This window comes from Cavia porcellus, unplaced genomic scaffold (assembly GCF_034190915.1).
Source record: "Cavia porcellus strain 051 isolate PalLab524CR breed Dunkin Hartley unplaced genomic scaffold, mCavPor4.1 scaffold_1, whole genome shotgun sequence".
In the NCBI taxonomy this organism is placed as follows: domain Eukaryota; kingdom Metazoa; phylum Chordata; class Mammalia; order Rodentia; family Caviidae; genus Cavia; species Cavia porcellus.
The window spans coordinates 235550738-235568557 of record NW_026947484.1 but is presented as its reverse complement, the minus strand read 5'-3'; the positions used below and the strand labels follow the sequence as shown (position 1 = coordinate 235568557).

The window sequence follows — 17820 nt, the reverse complement described above, 5'->3', positions numbered from 1 at the left end:
ATGTGTCAGTGTATGTTCCTATGTGTATTGAGTAATATTCCATTGTATGAATATATCATTTTTGGTTTTTTGCATATTGAAAAAAATCTGAGAATAGAAGGAAAAAATGGAAACAAAATTTTTGTAAATGGGTGGAGGGAGAAACACTGAAAGGAGGGTAGGGGAATAGGGAAAAAAGAAGAATCTTATAAAATGTTATATCCAGGTACAAATTATCAAAAGCATATCAACACAGTTAACTTAAAAAAAGAAAAGAAAAGCATCTGAGTTTTCCCCAGATAATGTGACTAGAATTTCTAGGAAGATTCTTGTACAAAAGTTCTTATGAGTGTGTTTTCATTTCTTTTGGATACATGTCTAGAAGTATAACTGTTGGGTGACAGGCTAAACTTTTTCCACTTTAAAAAACCTGCTGAAAAGTTTTCCAAAAGAGCACATTTCACATGTTTACCAACAGATGAACTTTCAGGCTTGCCAAACTTTTGTCAGTCTTTTTCATCCAGTCACTGGAGTGGCTGTGCAGTGGTACCTCAACGTGGCTTTCACATTTTCTTGATACTTAATGAAATCAAGCAACAATTCTCTGGCTCCGCCTCCCGAGTGCTGGAATTACAGGCATGTGCTACCATGCTAGACATTATCAAGCACTTTTTCATGTGCTTAATGACCTTTTGTATACCTTTGTGAAGTGTCGGAGTCTTTGGCCCTATTGTAAAGAGTTGAGCTGACTTTTTATTACTGAGGTGCAGGAATTCTTTTCTTTTTTTTTTTTTTTTTTGGTCTTTTTCCTTTTTTATCGGTACCGGGGATCGAACTCACAACTGCCTGCTTGCAAGGCAGGCACTTACGCCGCTGAGCTAAATCCCCAGCCCGGTGCAGGAATTCTTTAAATGTTCTGTCTAGTTCTGGGTTGTGAATATTTTCTTTGTGATTGTGATCTGTCTACTTATTTCTTGAAAGACAAAAGATTTATACAATCTGAAAAAAACCAGTATTTATTTATTTTTTATTTTATTATTACTTTTTTTTAGAGACAGGGTCTCACTATATTGCCCAGGCTGGAGTGCAGTAGCTATTCACAGGCGCAATCCCACTACTGATCAGCACAAGAGTTTTGACCTGCTCCGTTTCCGACCTGGGCCGGTTCACCCCTCCTTAGGCAACCTGGTGGTCCCCTGCTCCCGGGAGGTCACCATATTGATGCCGAACTTAGTGCGCACACCCGATCAGCATAGCGCACTGCAGCCCAGAACTCCTGGACTCAAGCGATCCTCCCACCTCAGCCTCGCGAGTAGCTGGGACTACAGGCGCGCGCCACCTCGCCCGGCCAGTATTTATTTTTTAATAGTATCTTTTCTTAATTTTTAGACAAAGTCTCACTATTTAGTCTAGGTTGGCCTTAAACTTACAGTCTTACTGCCTTCAGCCTCTTAAATGCTGGAATTACAGGCATGTACCAGCTTAATAGTAACTTTTTTTTTTTTTTTTTTTTTAAATCGGTACTGGGGATCGAACTCACAACTGCCTGCCTACAAGGCAGGTGCTTATGCCACTGAGCTAAATCCTCAGCCCCAATAGTAACTTTTGATCGGTAAAAGATTTTACATTTTATAAGGACCAATTTATGTTTTTCTTTTTAATGACTTTTTTTGGTACCAGGAATTGAATGCAGGACCTTGCACTTGCCAGGCTACTGTTGTGCCGCAGAGCTACATCCCTGGCCCCTTAATAGCTTGTGAAACTCTCTCAAGTTCCGTAAATTCTCCTGTGGTTTTTTTTCCTACTGCTTTCTGGTGTTAGCTTTTAAGTTTATAATATGCTTCAAAATTTCTCTGTACACTTTGAAGCAACAGCACAGGTTCATTTTCATCCACACAGATTACCCAGTTGTGCTGACAGCATTTGTTTTTGTCTTTGATTTTTTTGTACCAGGGATTGAACTCATAACCTTGCACTTGTCAGGCAGGTGCTTATGCCACTGAGCTAAATCCCCAGCCCTTTCCTAGCTAGAACTGCTTTTGTCCTAAGTCATTTGATTGTACTCATGTGAATCTATTTTATGGCTACTTTGAGTTCAAATTTCTCTAGTTTATGTGCTCATTCTTTTGTCAATTCATCCTTTCTTGATTACTATAGCTTTAGAGTAAGTCTTGATGCCAAGTAAGTTTAAGTTTGCCAAATTTTTCTTTTTAAGACTGTTACAGTTATTCTAGCTCCTTTGGCTTTTCCAAATACATTTTAAAATCAATTTGCCAATTTCTATAAGAAAGCCTGGTGTAGAATTGTAGTCTATAGATTTACAGATCAATTTGGAGCCATGTGCTATCTTAACAGCACTGAACTTTTCAGCCTATAAATAAGACATTTTTTTCTCCACTCACATGCATTTTCCTTAATTTCTCTTAGCAATGTTTTGCAGTTTTCAAACTTTTTTTTATCTCTTGTGCTGGGGATCCGTGGTAGGCAAGCATTCTGATATAAGCCACTGAGATACAAACATCCAGCTCTATAGACTTTTTATCTGGCAACACTGCTATCTGTTCTGGTAGTGTATTCATTAGTTCCTTAGGATCCACTATATATGATATCGTCTTTACACAAAGACTGCTTTTTCTTGTGCTGCAGTGGCTAGCGCTTCTAAATTTTCTGAAAATTTTGAATGGAAGTTGTAAAAGTGTACCTTTTTCTTTTTTCTTGGTACTGGGAATCAAACTCAGGACCTTGTGTTTACCAGACAGGTGCTGTGTCGCTGAGCTACGTCGCTGGCCCTATCTTTTTCTTTTGCTCCCAATATTAAGGGGAAGAAATTTAAATATTAATATTTAAGTGATATTACCTGAAGTTTTTTGATAGGTTCTTTCAATCAAGGTAAGGAAATATCTGCTTTAGTAGTGAGTAACTTTTATCATAAATGGAAACTGTGTTTTGTTAAATGCTTTTTCTGCATCTATGGAAATGATTTAAACTTTTCATTTACAAACTGTTAACCTGCAAATTATATAGGTTCATTTTCATGTATTAAATTTAAATAAATTTGTATTCTTAGGGTAAATCTCGCTTGATCATAGAATATTAATCTTTTACATTTACTGGAATTTATTTGATAACTAAAGATTTTTGCATCCATGTTCATGAGAGAATTTGCTAAGTAATTTCTTTTTCTTCAATGCCCTTATATTGTTTTGGTATCAGGTCACAATAGCCTGATAAAATGACTTACAAAGTGTTTTTTCTTGAATTTCCTGAAAGAGTTTGCATTAGACTGATACTATTTCCTTAAGCATGATTGTATTTCAGCAGTGAAGCCATTAGCTAGCGTTTGGCATTTTCTTTGTGGGGAAGTTTTTGTGTGTGTGCTGGGGATTAAACCCAGGGCGTTTTGCACTGATGTACCTTCTGAATCATTTTTTAAATTTTGAGGCACAGTCTCACTAAATTGCTAAGTTGCCCGAGCAGGGCTTGAAATTCAGTTGCCTTGAGTGTGAAGATTACAGGTGTGCACTATCACATCTGGTTTCTTTGTGAGAAGTTAATTATGAATTAAATATCCTTAACAGATACTGAAGTACTTGATTTTCTGTTTATTTTTGTGCTACTTTTTAAATTAATTTGCACCTTTCAAGAAACTTGTCCCTTTTATCTAGTTGTTAATTTTTTTATTGACAGTTGTTCATAATATTCCTTATCGTCTTTTTAAATATCTGTAAGATTTGTAATGATGTCTCTTCTTTCATTCTTGATATTGGCAATTTGTATTTTCTTTCTTTTTTTTTCTTGAACAATACTGTTAGGAATTTATTAATTTACAGATCCTATTAGATAATTATTATTTTTTTTAACTTTTTATCGGTACCAAGGATCAAACTCACGACTGCCTGCTTGCAAGACAGGTGCTTATGCCGCTGAGCTAAATCCCCAGCCCTTATTAGATAATTAAATTCTTAGTGTTTTAGTTTGTCTTCTTGACCCCTCCCCCCTTGCAGCCCAGACAGTTAATTTTTTTTTTCAAGCAAAAAGAACGTCAGGGCCAGGTGTGGTGGCACATGGCCTGTGACCCCAGCACTCAGGAGGCTGAGGCAGGAGGATCACTGTAAGTTTGAGGCCAGTTTAGGCTACAAAGTGAGTTTAAGTCCAGCCTGGACTGCACCCTGTCTCAAGAGGGTGGGGAGGGACGGAGGGAGAAAGAGAGAAAGAGGGTGGGTGGGGGGACGGACGGACGGACGGACGACACAGACAGACAGACAGACAACACTACAGGTAAATCAAAGTCTCCTTTGTCCCCGAATCTACTTCCTTCCCTCTTGCCAAGTCCACACTCCCTTGAGTATTATCCCCTGCATAATTTGTACACTGAAGAAACGCTAACTTCTGTAGCCCTTCTGGAACCTCTCTTCACTTACCATGTTTCCTGCTTCTGCAGCTAATCGGGCAGCATAGCGGGCTATAAGCCGGTGTTCCTCATCCAGTCTGGTAGGACTGTCCAGGACACTGCCAAGGAGATAAAAGTTCAGCAAGTGTCTATTAAATATCACAAGTCTTGCTCCACTCTTCAAAGAACAGACAAGGAAAACAAGCTTATAAAGAATAATGGTATATAAAAATAAAAAGAATAATGGTATCAACAACAACAAAAATACCCGAAGACCAGGTTACAGACACTTGAGGGAGTTCAGAGACAAGGACGCGGCTGTGTGTGTCTTTCCTGTTCAGCAGCGCACCTCCCGGCTCTCACACCACTGAGGGGCATGTGGTCTTAATGAGGGGCTGAGAAAATACCTACTGCCTACAAAGTCTAAGATGGAAATTTCTAACCAAACGTTTGGGGGAAATGAATGACTTTTTAGACCTAGATCTTAAACTCAAGAAGACCCAAAGAGGGCTGGGGATTTAGCTCAGCGGCATAAGCACCTGCCTTGTAAGCAGGCGGTCGTGAGTTCGATCCCTGGTACCAATTAAAAAAAAAAAAGTGGGATGTTGAGAGGCTGACTCCTGTAAAGGCAAGGGATACAGTGAGTTCCTCTGTGCAAAAGAGCTCCTTTTCTTCCTAACACATCACATCTCTGCCTATACATCATTTACCCATGTGTGGATGACATGGTTGCTTTATTACTCTATTTTCTAGCCAGAAAATCTTGTATTAGTGAGAGGTTTTATGGCCAATGAAAATTATCTGGGGGCAATCAGAAAGATTCTTCATTGTTCTGTTTGGTTTGACTTATCTTTTTAGATTTAGACAGGAAATTTCTGACTTTTTCAAGAAAGTATAGTGCTTGGTTCCTTAAACTATGACTCAAGAGATGCAGTACTCACCCATTCATGTTCCTGTAGGGCCACTGGCTACCAGTTCCCGATCAGAGAGCTCCTAGGCAATAGGACCTGAGATCTTGGATAAATCTACCATAAGCTACTATGAGCTAAACTATCTGGTAGTAATTTCTGCCAAGATGCTCCTGCTATTTTTACAATATTAGCTTTATATCACCCTGGATAATTACTCTTACTGTTAAAAAGTAATCTGTCCTGCCTAGGCTGGAACAACTCTACTTTCAAAGATTAGTCTGGAAGGCCGGGACAGGCCTGCAGAGCCACCTGATGGATGAGAAGATGATGCCCTCTGTTATATATCAGGCCTTCTGGCCTCCTACATAACAGGCCATTAAGCCCACCTGGGAATCTGGAAGGCCAGAGTTCCTCCAGAAACTACAGGAGGTGGTGTGAAGTAAAATATTAACAAAAGTCCTTTTCATATGTATGTTTCCCCCACTGACTATTCCTTTTCTATCACTAGGTATGGGAGCCTCCATATTAGACAACTGAGATATCTATGGGGTGCTTAGCCCTAGACTTTGAATGTCAATGGGAATATTTCATTATTTAGGTAAGAATGAATAGAAGAAGATACATGAAATATCTCTGTGAATGTTACCTCTTTGGAACTCTATCTGTTAGAGGTGTATGCACTCTTTCAGTATAATCTACACAAACCAAACCTTATTTTTGATCTTTGATTTTTTTCTGGTACCAGAAATTGAACTTATAATCTCATACTTGCTAGGCATGTGCTGTGCCACCGGGCTATATCCCCAGATCCCAAATCTTACTTTTGAGGAGATTTTCTAACTACATGGGTAGGTAAGTGCAAGGCATGGCAAGGAACCCTCTCTTGTAAAGCTAATGCTTCAGTGATTGCTTTAACTCAGCCATTTATAGCTGGTTGCTCTACAAGGACATCCCCACTTGGAGCGCTTCTCCCACTGGCCACCGCAGGAAACAGCTCTGTTTCCCCCGATTAGCCCTAGCCACCCGCCTAGTGCTGTTGTGCTACCACTGACCGTGCACAGTGCTGCAGACGGGCCACATAGGAGGCTATCAGTGCGTGCTCGTCGGCCAAAGGACTGGGCATGTCCCGGCTACACAGTAACCTGGGAATGATGGGAGCAGAGACAGAAAGTGTGACACAGACACAGACAGAGGGAGAGGTGAACATGGATTAAAATGACCAAACTTAAAAACAGAAAAAATAACAGCATGATGAGAACAATAAGAAAATCGCAATGTGTGGTGAGATATGGTCAGACCTTTGGGAATCCGTCCTATAGATCCTTTGAACAAAAGCAGTCTTTTAGAAAATGGCTTTGGCTGACCACACCACAGCCCGCGAGGAGGAGGAACCCTGCTTACCAGTCTTGTCCAGGTTCTGGGCTCTGTGATGTGTTTTTTAAGAAAAGCTGCCCATTAGTATTATTCCTAAGCGCCTCCTTTATGTTATGTTATAGCTTTTTCTACACTTAAGGTTTGTCAGTGTTACCTCATAGTATCAGTAAACATTCCTGTATAATAGGGATACTATTTTAAGCATTAGTTTCTCTCCTAAACTGGTACTTGAACCAAACTTACTAGAATTGTTACTAATTATAAGATAGTATTGTGAGGCTCTCCTTGAAGTGCATAGTCTTTATTCTTTGTAAAAACATTTTTTTTCTTTTTTGTCTTTTTCCTTTTTATCGGTACCGGGGATCGAACTCACGACAAGGCAGGCGCTTATGCCACTGAGCTAAATCCCCAGACCCCCTTAAAAACATTTTTACTACAGAAACATTAAAAATTTCATAAAATAATTCAATGACTGCCTCTCATGTACTCATCAACAAACTTGAACAAATACCAATCTTCCATCAGTCTTGTTTATTTTCCTCCCGATAGCATGTTTTGTCATAAAAAGGCAGCTAACACAAATTCAAGGCAATTATTTGACTCAGGAATCCTTGACCCCATACACCTGTCAGACAGTAAGACTACCTTATACCAAAAAAACTTAGTAAGCGTTTTGTTTGTTTTGTGGTACTGGGGACTGAACTCAGGGCCCTATGCATGCTAGGCAAGCACTCTACCACTGAACTACATCCCCAGCCCATACCAAGTGTTCAACTGAAAAAAATTCAAATTATTAAAAAAATCTCCTTTTCCAGTTAAAATCAAGATCCAAACATGGTTCCCACTTTGTATATGAATGCTATGTTCCTTTTGTGTTTGTATTTGATTAATACATTTCTATTTTTAATCCAAAGATTCTCTCTTTTCTCTGTGCATTTCACAACTTATTTGTGATGAAATCAGGTCATGTTGTAGATTCTGGATTTGACAGATTGCTTCCTAATGTATCCTTTAACTCGCTTCTCCATCATGAGACATGACTGGCTGCTTGACGAAAGTTTTGTTTTTGAGAACTGTAAGAATCCGTTGTACGTAATTATGTTGCACTTATAAATAAAAAAGGAGGCACATAATTGAATGGATTATAGATACCAATTAGTGGGTTCAGGAGTTTATTGGTCCTATTTCTCTATTAGGAAATTCCTGTCACTTTCTACTTAACACTGTTTGCAATTTTTGGTGAGTCTTGTTTAAATCCTTTATTAGGGGTGGAACATGTTGATTTTTCCAATTTTATCTTCCTTTCTGCAAGTGTCCATTTCCTCTGTTTTTCTTAAAATACTGCTCATTTGAGAAAAGTAAAACAAAACCTGGCATCACCCATTATTTAACAAAATGCAGAATGAATCAGCAACCTTCAATGATTACAAAGAAATTTCTTTTTTATTACCACTAAGAATTCTGATTTTTATGCATCTGAGGTGCCTCAGTCCATTTCAGTCTTCTTGAGAGGGAGTCTCACTGTGTTACCCAGTTCAGCCTTCAGCTTGTGGGCTCAAGGTACCCTCCTGCCTTAGCCTCCTGGAGTGGTCAGGAGTATAGAAATACACTACTGCGGCCAGCTCGATCTTGTTTTGGAGCAGGATCTTGCTGTGTAGTCCGTGCTAACCCTGAACTTGTGACCCGTCTGCCTCAGCCTCCTGAGTGCATGTGCCACAGTGGCTGGCTCTCAGTCATCATCTCCACACTCAGAATACTCTACCTTTGGCCATTGGGAGCCCTTGTAAGAAGCTTCTGTGTTTTTGACATATTCATTAAAGTTTATTAGTTTCCTTGCTTTTTGGCATTTCATCTTGTGTATATTCTGTGGCAGACTTGAAACCAACCATTCTTCTAAGGACCTACGGTTTTCTTTACTGGAAAAAAGTATTTAGAGGGGCTGGAGGTTTAGCTCAGTAGCATAAGCGCCTGCCTTGGAAGCAGGCAGTCCTGAGTTCAATCCCCGGTACCGATAAAAAGGAAAAAGACAAAAAAAAAAAATTATTTAGAGACCATAATCAGGGTACTGGGTGCTCAATGCTCCTGGCCCATCACTGCTTCTAGTCCTTTTTAGTGGATAAAGGTGAGAAATTTGTATATTTTAGAAAAAAGACTGGGCACAGTGGCACATACCTATAATCTTGGCACTTGGGAGACTGAGGCAGGAGGACTGCCGGCCTGGGCTACACGGTCAGTTCAAGGACAGCCTGAACTACAGAGTGAGACCCTATCTCCAAAACCAAAATCAAAACCAAACAAGGTTCTCTCAGCATTTCTGAGGCACTATTCCCTTTTCTTTTAGCTTCTACTGTTTCCAATGAGAGGTCACTGATGTTCTGATCTTTACTCCCCTGCATGTAACATGTTGTGGTTCCTCTTCCCCCAAAAGAGGCCCAGAAAGAACAGAAAGGAATCTAGGTGAGCACAATATTTGGAAAGTAAGGGCAAAATTTTTTCAAGAACAGGGGCGTGATTGTCTATGCCGAATGCACTGGTAGATCGAGTAAGACAAGCACTCAGCACCAGCTAGTGCTGTGCAAGTCAAGTTTCTTTGGCAGAGATAATTCTAGCATAGTAATTAAGAGCAGAAGTCTGACTGGAGTATGTACCAAAAGAAGAAAAGAGAAATTGAAGACTTACTACCGATAATTGTTTCAAGAAGTTCTGAAATGAGAAGAGATACACAGACATAGCTGGAAGGGAAAGGGGTCAAACCTACAGCTTTTATTCAAAAGATGGAGGGAGGGGAAAAGGACATAAAAAATTGAATGTGTTATGTGTGTGCAACTCCTCATGATGAATGTAATCTTCTATATTGCAAACATGTACTAATAATAAAAATTTTAAAAAGTAATATTAGCAGATTTGTAGTTTGACAGAAAAGATCCAGTTGGGATACAGGTAAGAAGATGACAGAGGAACTGGAAGGGAAACCTGCCTAATCAGAGGTCCTCACTGGTAAGGGGCAGTGCGGTCTAGTGCAACGTGAGGCCCATTTTCCAGGAGATCGTGCTGGCGAGTTTGGTACAGGTTCAGGTGGGAGGTAAGTCAAACAGCAGTTTACAGGACTTTTCTAATTGTTTCTTTTTTTCTTAGTGAAACAGAAGCATAAACCACTAAACTCCAGTTTAGATTTATAGGAAGACTGCTATTCCAAACTATTGTTATTTGCCAAATAATTAGCAATCTAGACCACAATGAAAAGCATTAGAGTAGCCCACTGTAATGGATAAGGAACTCAAGGGTCCATGAATTTTTGATACTTTTGTTTGGGGTAATGTGATATTCTGCTTATAATCCAAGTTGCTTCTGTTTCCCCAGACTTCTTTTCTTTTGTATTTTTGAGACAGGGTTTTACTATGCAGTTCAGGCTGGCCTTAAACTCATGTTGTAGCCCAGGCTGGCCCTGAACTCACAGTGATCCTCTTGCCTCAGCCTCCCTAATGCTGGGATTATAGGTGTGTACTACCATGCCCAGCCTCAAATTTACTCTTTAAAACTTTCTTATTTTTGGTACCAGGAATTGAACTCTCAGCCTTGCTTTTGCCAGGCAGGCACTGTTTTGCTGACCTATACCCCCAGTCCTCAGACTTAATTTTTAATTTAAACTCTTTTCTGACATAGTATACATATGTTGCAGCATAAATCTAAACCATCTCCCAAAAGTCTCACAGATTAGGAGGTGAGTGGATCATGGGGGGCACTGCACTCATCAGTGCATTCATCACTATGTACAGAGCAGCTACATTTGCCATGAGGAGGCAGGGCATGGTGGGCGGTAGGTCAGTGGTATGACCTGGGACGTGCATTCTTATCCTGAGCACCTTCCTTCTCTCTCTGTTTGCTGACTGCCATGGGGTTGAGCACCTCCTCCTCCACCGTGATCTTCTGCCATTCTGTTGTGCCTTGGAACTATCCCCTAATCACAGACTGAAACCATGAGCCAAAAATAAGCCTCTCCTCCCAGTTGTGGCTGTCAGGTATTTTGTCCCAGTAACTAAGACAACATATAATCCTCAATTTACAACTAGGTTTGGTTTCAGAAACTTCCTTTTGTGAAGCAATTGACAGTTTCTAATTAAGAGTATGTTTTCCTATAAAAAACAGTAATTGTTCTAGTTCTAAGATGTCAAATGCTGGCTCAATTAATAAAAGTAGGTGATTTTCATACCTAAGTACATACAGTTAACAGTACTTCTGCTAGAAACTAGGCATTCAAAGCAATGCACGGAGTGCCAAAGAGGTGTCGGGCACTGTGCCAGAGATGGGCACCTAGACACTGCAGAAGCAAAACCCAGGCACAGTGCTGCTCTCCTGAGCTAAACAACCCAGTAGGAAGATGTGACAAGTCAAATAAATGCAAAATCGCAAGTGTTGTGATGAAAGGGACAACATCCTTCAGGAGGTCTAACAGGCCTTTGTGCCATCAGGGTGAGGAATAAAGGCAAGGTCAGAAAAAGGATCACAGGCTTAAGAGAACAGTGATATTGGCACGAAGATGCTCTCTCCTCGGGAATCTATAAGCCACTCTGGCTCCAAACCATTGGCAGGAAGACCAGAGCTGGGGACAGAGGGTCCTGATGCCCTATCTGTGGAAAAACCTTTTTTAGACCACCTCCTGCAGAACTCCTAGGTCTCCTTGGATGCAAACTCTCTGGGAACGAGACCTGGGAACCTGCATCCAAAACTAGTATATGTGTGCTGCACATGTGAGAATGTTTCTCTAAAGATGCAGGTGATAGGGGCTGGGGATTTAGTTCAGCAGCATAAGCACCTGCCTTGCAAGCAGGCGGTTGTGAGTTCGATCCCTGGTAACGATAAAAATGAAAAAGACGAAAAAAAAAAAAAAGATGCAGGTGATAATGTCTCATAGTTTCAGCAGATTCCGTTGTGTGGGTGGGCAATAGCTAAATTGCACACCAGAAGGGACAGGTGGAAAGAGGAAGGGATTTGCGTGGGGCAGAGAGTGAGGGGCAGGCAATGGAGGTGGTCAGAATCAGCACACGCACTACAGGCCGGGTGTGAGTGGCGAGTCTGCAGCCCCTGGTTATAGAGTTCTTTCCTGTGTGGGAGGCAACAGACCACAGCGCCACAGTGAGAGCCTGGGCATGGGTTTTAACTGCTTGACAGTTTACCCGCAGTGTCACTCAGACAGCATAATGTTTGTTTGTTTACATCCTGAGCTATCCTGAGCAGGTGTCATTTCAACCAGTGGATTCTTGTATCTAACAAATTTGATTTAAATTTTTATCTTTATATTTCTTACATTATCTTCTAAAACTTAATGAAAAATATGCAATTTTTAGTCATCTTGTATTAAGTAACTGAATTGGGTAAGTGCTAATCCATATGCTGATATTTACTGGCTGTGTGACTTGGACAATAGCTTCCCTATGCTTTAACATCTGAAAAATAACACTATAAAATCTACTCCTTGTAATATTTACTTTATAGAGTATTGGGAAGACTAAGTAAATAATGCCAATAAAGTACCTGGCACATACACCATAGCGGTCACTACCAATGAAGTGCCTGAGGTCATCAGATGCTCTTGACTCTCCTGCCCATTTCCTCATCTGCTGTTTCCCAGACTGACCAAGTTCAGATTAATGGCATCACTGTTCCCTCAGCCATCAGGTCAAAGACAGACGTCCCATATCCAATCCATTAGCAAGTGCCTTTGGCTCTATTTTCTTAGCACTTCCACAACTGCCATAACTGATAGCAAAATTTCTCACCAGATGTCAGACAACTCCATCAGTCCCTTGATAGGTCTCTCACTTTCCTCTTTACTCCACAGTTGGTTCTCCACAATGCTCTGAGTGATCTTTTAGTAATAAATCTGTGTTGGGATGATGAAATGTTCTAAAATTGATTGTGGTTATGGCTGTACAAATGCATATACTAACATCATTGAGCTGTGCACTTTGAATGGGTGAGTTGTACAGTGTATGAATTACATCTCGAGTCAAGGGTCCTGACTAATAATTCTGAAACTGCTGTACAGTCTGCTGGGACTGAACAAATATGTAAACAAAAGCTGGATGACAGCAGTCAGGTTCTCGCCACTGGAGAAGGAATTTACATATAACCAAGGGAGAAGGGTTACAGGGAACCATGTGATACTGGGTTAGAGCCAGATACTTTAGGTATAATAACTCATGTGTAGCTTGATGTAAACACAGATGAATAAATAACTTGAGAAATGCATGTTTAAAAATACTGCTTTCAAAACAAAACAAAACAAAACACCAGAAGATCAATGGAACAGATTAGAAGATGCAGAAACAACTTCAGACACACTAAGCTACCTTATCTTTGAAAGGTGCCAAATACGTTCACTGGAACAAAGTCTCTTTAATAAAAGGTGCTGGAAAAACTGGCTCTGCACATGCTGAAGATTAAAACCAGACCCATATCTTTCACTATGCACTAAACTAAATTGAGTAGATCAAAGATCTTAATATTAAGACAGAAACATTAAGTCTGCTGGAAGACAGAGTAGGTAAAATTCTTAAAGACACTGGTGTAGGTAAAGACTTTATAAACAAAATCCTGATTGCACAGAAACTATCAAAAAGAATCAACAATTTGGATCCCATCCTACTGGAAAGTTTTTGCACAGCAAAAGAAACCACCAACAGAGTGAAAAGATAACCCCCAACTTGGGAGAAAATATTTGCCAGCCATTCCTCTGACAAAGGATTACTATAGAGAACACAGAAAGAACTAAAAAAATCAGTCCTCCCAGATTTAAAGACCCAATCCAGAAATGAGATGAATATATACTGCTCAGATGAAGAAGTACAAACAACAAATAAATACATGAAAAAATGTTCAACCTCACTGGTCATTTGAGAGGTGCAAATTAAAACAACACTGAGATTCCATCTCACCCGGGAAAGAATGGCTATCATCAAGAAATCAACCAATAACGAATGCTAGAGGGGCTGTGGGGAAAAAGGAACATTTTTCCAGTGTTGGCGGGAGTATAGACTGGTGCAACCATCGTGGAAATCAATGTGGAGATTCCTCAAAAAAGTAGGATTGGAAATCCATTTAACTCAGCTATTCCTCTTCTAAGTATCTTACCAAAAGAACAGAAAACATCATACCACAGCGATATATGTGCTCCTGTGTTTATAGGAGCACAATTTGTAATAGCCAGATCTTGGAAACAACCCAAATACCCATCGATTGAGGGATGAATAAAAAGATGTGGTCTTTTTATACAATGGAATACTACTCAGCCATAAAGAAAGATAAACTGGAGACTTTTATCAGTAAATGGATGGAATTTGAGACCTACTGGTAAGTGAAATAAACCAATCACACATGTGGGAACACTGTATTGTGTCACTAGTGTGAGAAGCTGAAAGAAACTACATACACACACACACATATAAAAATATAAAATGCAATGTATATACCATTGTTACCCCCTAATTATTCTTTGGAATTTTTCTCTCTTTAAAATAAAACAGATTTGAAAAAGAAAAGGAAAGGAAAGAATAGAAAGAAAAAGAAATACTGAAGAAATAAAGAAATACTGGTTTCTATCACCATTTTCCAATCCCCAAAGAGAATTGGGGATCCTTAGAGAAATGCCTCATGCTAGCAGTGGGGTTGTGGAATATGTAAGAGCCCAGGGCAAGTATTAAAAGAGGAGCAGGAGGAGCACTGAGAGGAGGAGAAGGAACTGCAAGATCCTGAGTTTGAGTCCTGCACCCCCAAAAGTGAGACCCTGTCTCAAAAAACAAAACAAACAAAAAATAGACTGAGATAAATAAATAAAAGATGTATCAGAATGTAGAAACTTCCCTCACCACAGGCAGAGATTGCCTTGCCTGTTGCTCTAAGTGAGAACTGTATTTAGCAACTTGCTTGCAAAGAATAGAGGAGGAAATGAATGAAGAAACTTTGTAAATACTCTCTCAGGTAGGTGAATATCAGTACCATCATTAGTAACATTAGCATGTTGATAATCATGGGGTGGTAAGGGCACTTCACTACTGTGGTCTCTAAAATCCATAACCCCAGGCTAAGCAGCAGAAAGTCACGAAGGGCTGGGGTGGTGGTCATGCTGTAATCCCAGCACAGGGGGGCCAAGGATCACTGGGAGTTCAAGGCCAGTGTGGGCTACATAGTAAGTCCTGAACTACACAGTGAGACTCAGTCTCAGAAACAAAGCAACCTCCAAAAAAAAAAAAAAGTCATGAAAGACATTCTATAAACACCTGACTAGGATGCCTCAAAACTGTCAAGGTCATGGAAAGCGAAGAAACACTAAGAGATTGTCACATCAGAGGTGCTCTAAAGGAGACATGATGACTACATGATACAGTGTGAAATCTTGGGACAGAAAGACATCAATGGAAATTAGTGAAATGGTAACGTTGATGTTGGCTTCTTTTGTGACTTGTATTAAGGCAATGTGAGATGTCAATGTTAGAAGACACTGAGGAGCATGGTAAGTCCCCCCTTATTAATGAGCTCCGTTCCAGGAGGATGTTCATAAGTCAGATTCATTGGCAAGTCTGATAATGTGAGTCTCATACACCTCTGACCCAAGCATCTAGTGTAAAGCACAAAAAACCAAACACCCACACACAAAAGTATAATTCATTGTGCTGTACTGCAAGCACACAGTAACACAACTGTGACAACATCCAGCAGACACGTGAGTGACTTCTGCGATTTATTCACATCTACAAATATTGGTAATGTGTGCTCATATCTATGAAAGTTTGCAACCTGAATGTTCATAAATCAGGGACTTATTGTATATGGTTAACTATGTATACTATCTTTTCAACTTTTCCTTAAATTTAAACTTAAAATAAAATTTACTTAAAATATTTTTAAAAAATCAAATTCTATCCCCTACCTCATCTGGCTTTTAGCTACTTCTCTGAATTAGCTTTTCACTGCTGATCTCCCTGGTCCCCATAGGCTGGGCAGCTTGAGGACAGGCACACAGCTAGTACTTTATGCTTGGGACAGGGAACCCACAGACATTTGGGTAACACGCTGTCTGGACCTGAGGTTTGGATTGAACTGACAAGAAAAGACGAGTTTTCTTCATGTATTTCAACTTTAACATTTGTAAATTAGTGAAAATATGGTATTTGGGGATCACAAAATGCTGCTGAAACAAAATGTACGACAGTGTTTCCAGCTCTCTCATTTCCACTCAGTCCCTGAGAGCAAAGCCTAGCGCCTGTTGTTTCCAGCGTCAGGCGTTTAGGCACTGACCTCTGAAGAGAGCTACACGCATTGAAATGGCCTCTAGTGTACTGCAAGAGCCTTGGGAGAACAATTATTGATTAATATTGTCTTTCTTGGTAGAGGCAGTCCTTCCCCCAACTGCTAAGTATCAGCTGCTCTCTGAACGAGAGTACTTATTATACAGGACTCCAACACTCGGCCACACTGATTCCCCTACCAGACCCACGGGCAGCTGAAGTGAGCGAACACAGACTCTGCTCCACATTAGATATTCTAAATTTCACAGTGGCCAAAGATGCTATCTTTGATTTTGTGCTACTGCAACAATCAGAAAACACTAGTAATTAAATAGATGTAATAAAAGTCTATTAAATCTGCTACAAAGAATTTCATCATCCTCTGTGTTGAATCTAATAATAAACTGTAACATGCTGATTTCTAAAGTACTTTTATTGGCTCTGAAAATCTATGGGTCTAATAAGAACAGTCTGAAAAAGAGGTGCTTCTCATCTTTTTAATATACTTATTTGAAATCCAAGAAGAGCTGAAATGTTTGTTTTTTTCCAAAGGAGAAGACAGTAAATATCTTTTTAAAAATCCATTTTATTTCAGAGACAAAAAAAAAAGTAAGTATTTTAGACCATAGATTCTTGATGCAACTACTCAACTGCAAGTACAGAGGAAGCAGTTAGGGCAATGTAAGGGTACACACATGACATGCTCCCAAAGCCTCATGTATTCCTAAATGGGGCTTCTGAAAGACGACTGGATTGTAAAGACCCACAGCTGACTTGTCGCCAGCAGGTCAGGCCCTGTTGGAAGAGGGCAGTCTCTGGCCAGGTGGCCTAGAAGGGTTTATCTCTGTCCTGGCTCTTCCTTTTGCTCCCTGCTTCTGGATGCCACGAGGTGAGCATCGACCTCTGCCCAGGCCCTTCCACAATGCCACTTCTGCCTGGAGCCTGCCAACTAGGTAAGAACTGAAACCTCTACAAACTGTGAGCCTGAATAAACTTCTCCTTTTGACTTGTGGGTGTTGGATACTGCGTCTCAGTGACTAGGAAAGTGACTACTCAGTCAACAGATAAATAAATGGAAATGGCTGTTTTCCCATACAACTACATACACAGGATGGAGTGAGCCAACCACTGCTCCAGCACAGGCCATGTGTAGGTGTAAAGGGTTCCGAGGCCAAGCACACACCTGTGGACCCTGCCAACATCTGAGTTCAGGAGTCATCGTCTTACATTGTGAATCTGGGTCAATGCTAGGAACTAAACAAGCCTATAGTCACCTCAGTTTGGTCTACACAGTGGCACCTACAAAATTAGCATGGTCTATAAAAGTCTACAAAATGACTGAGGTCCCAAGCTCAATTACAGGAATTCAAAAGGGACCACAAGTAACTGGCCTTTGTGGTCTAACTAGAGGTCAAAATGAGATGAATAAAGCCCAGGACTAGAAGAACAGACAGTGATGACAAACTGAGTCAAGGATTAAATGTAAAACAAAACAGCTCCTGGGTGTGAACACTGCCTCACTGCCTGTGATATCCTGTAATCTTTTGGACTGATGATTTTGTCTTGCATCCTATCTTTGAATCTTTTAAAAGTGCTTTTGGTTTTTGGTCAATGACACAGTACCTAATGTAGTTCTATGGGGCCAGAAAGTAGAATAATAAATTACTCTTAATCATACACTATGAATACAGCAAGTTTAGTGTAATCACAGTGGCATCCAGAAGTAGGGAGCAAAAGGAAGAGCCAGGACAGAGATAAATCCTTCCAGGCCACCTAGCCAGAGACTGCCCTCTTCCAACAGGGCCTGACCTGCTGGCGACAAGTCAGCTGTGGGTCTTTACAATCCAGACTTTTGGTTGACAGATAAAACTGAAATGCTTTA

The 17820-nt window shown here is 40.3% G+C and overlaps 1 protein-coding gene across 13 annotated transcripts in view; it reads right to left on the bottom strand.

The window, feature by feature from the left end:
* Dtnb (dystrobrevin beta) overlaps positions 1–17820 on the bottom strand; it is a 337086-nt gene that overhangs the window by 73913 nt on the left and 245353 nt on the right. For 10 of the 13 annotated variants that reach the window (XR_010041328.1, XM_063231364.1, XM_063231355.1 and 7 more), the window contains exons 11-12: positions 6333–6422; positions 4401–4488 (exon numbers count right to left, since the gene is read on the bottom strand). Coding sequence is in view for 12 of the 13 variants with exons in the window: in XM_063231364.1 (XP_063087434.1) it covers positions 4401–4488; positions 6333–6422 (178 nt within the window). In the remaining variant the exon portion in view is untranslated. The remainder of the gene's footprint in view (positions 1–4400; positions 4489–6332; positions 6423–17820) is intronic. The other 3 variants (XM_063231365.1, XM_063231369.1, XM_063231366.1) reach the window with 1 other exon arrangement.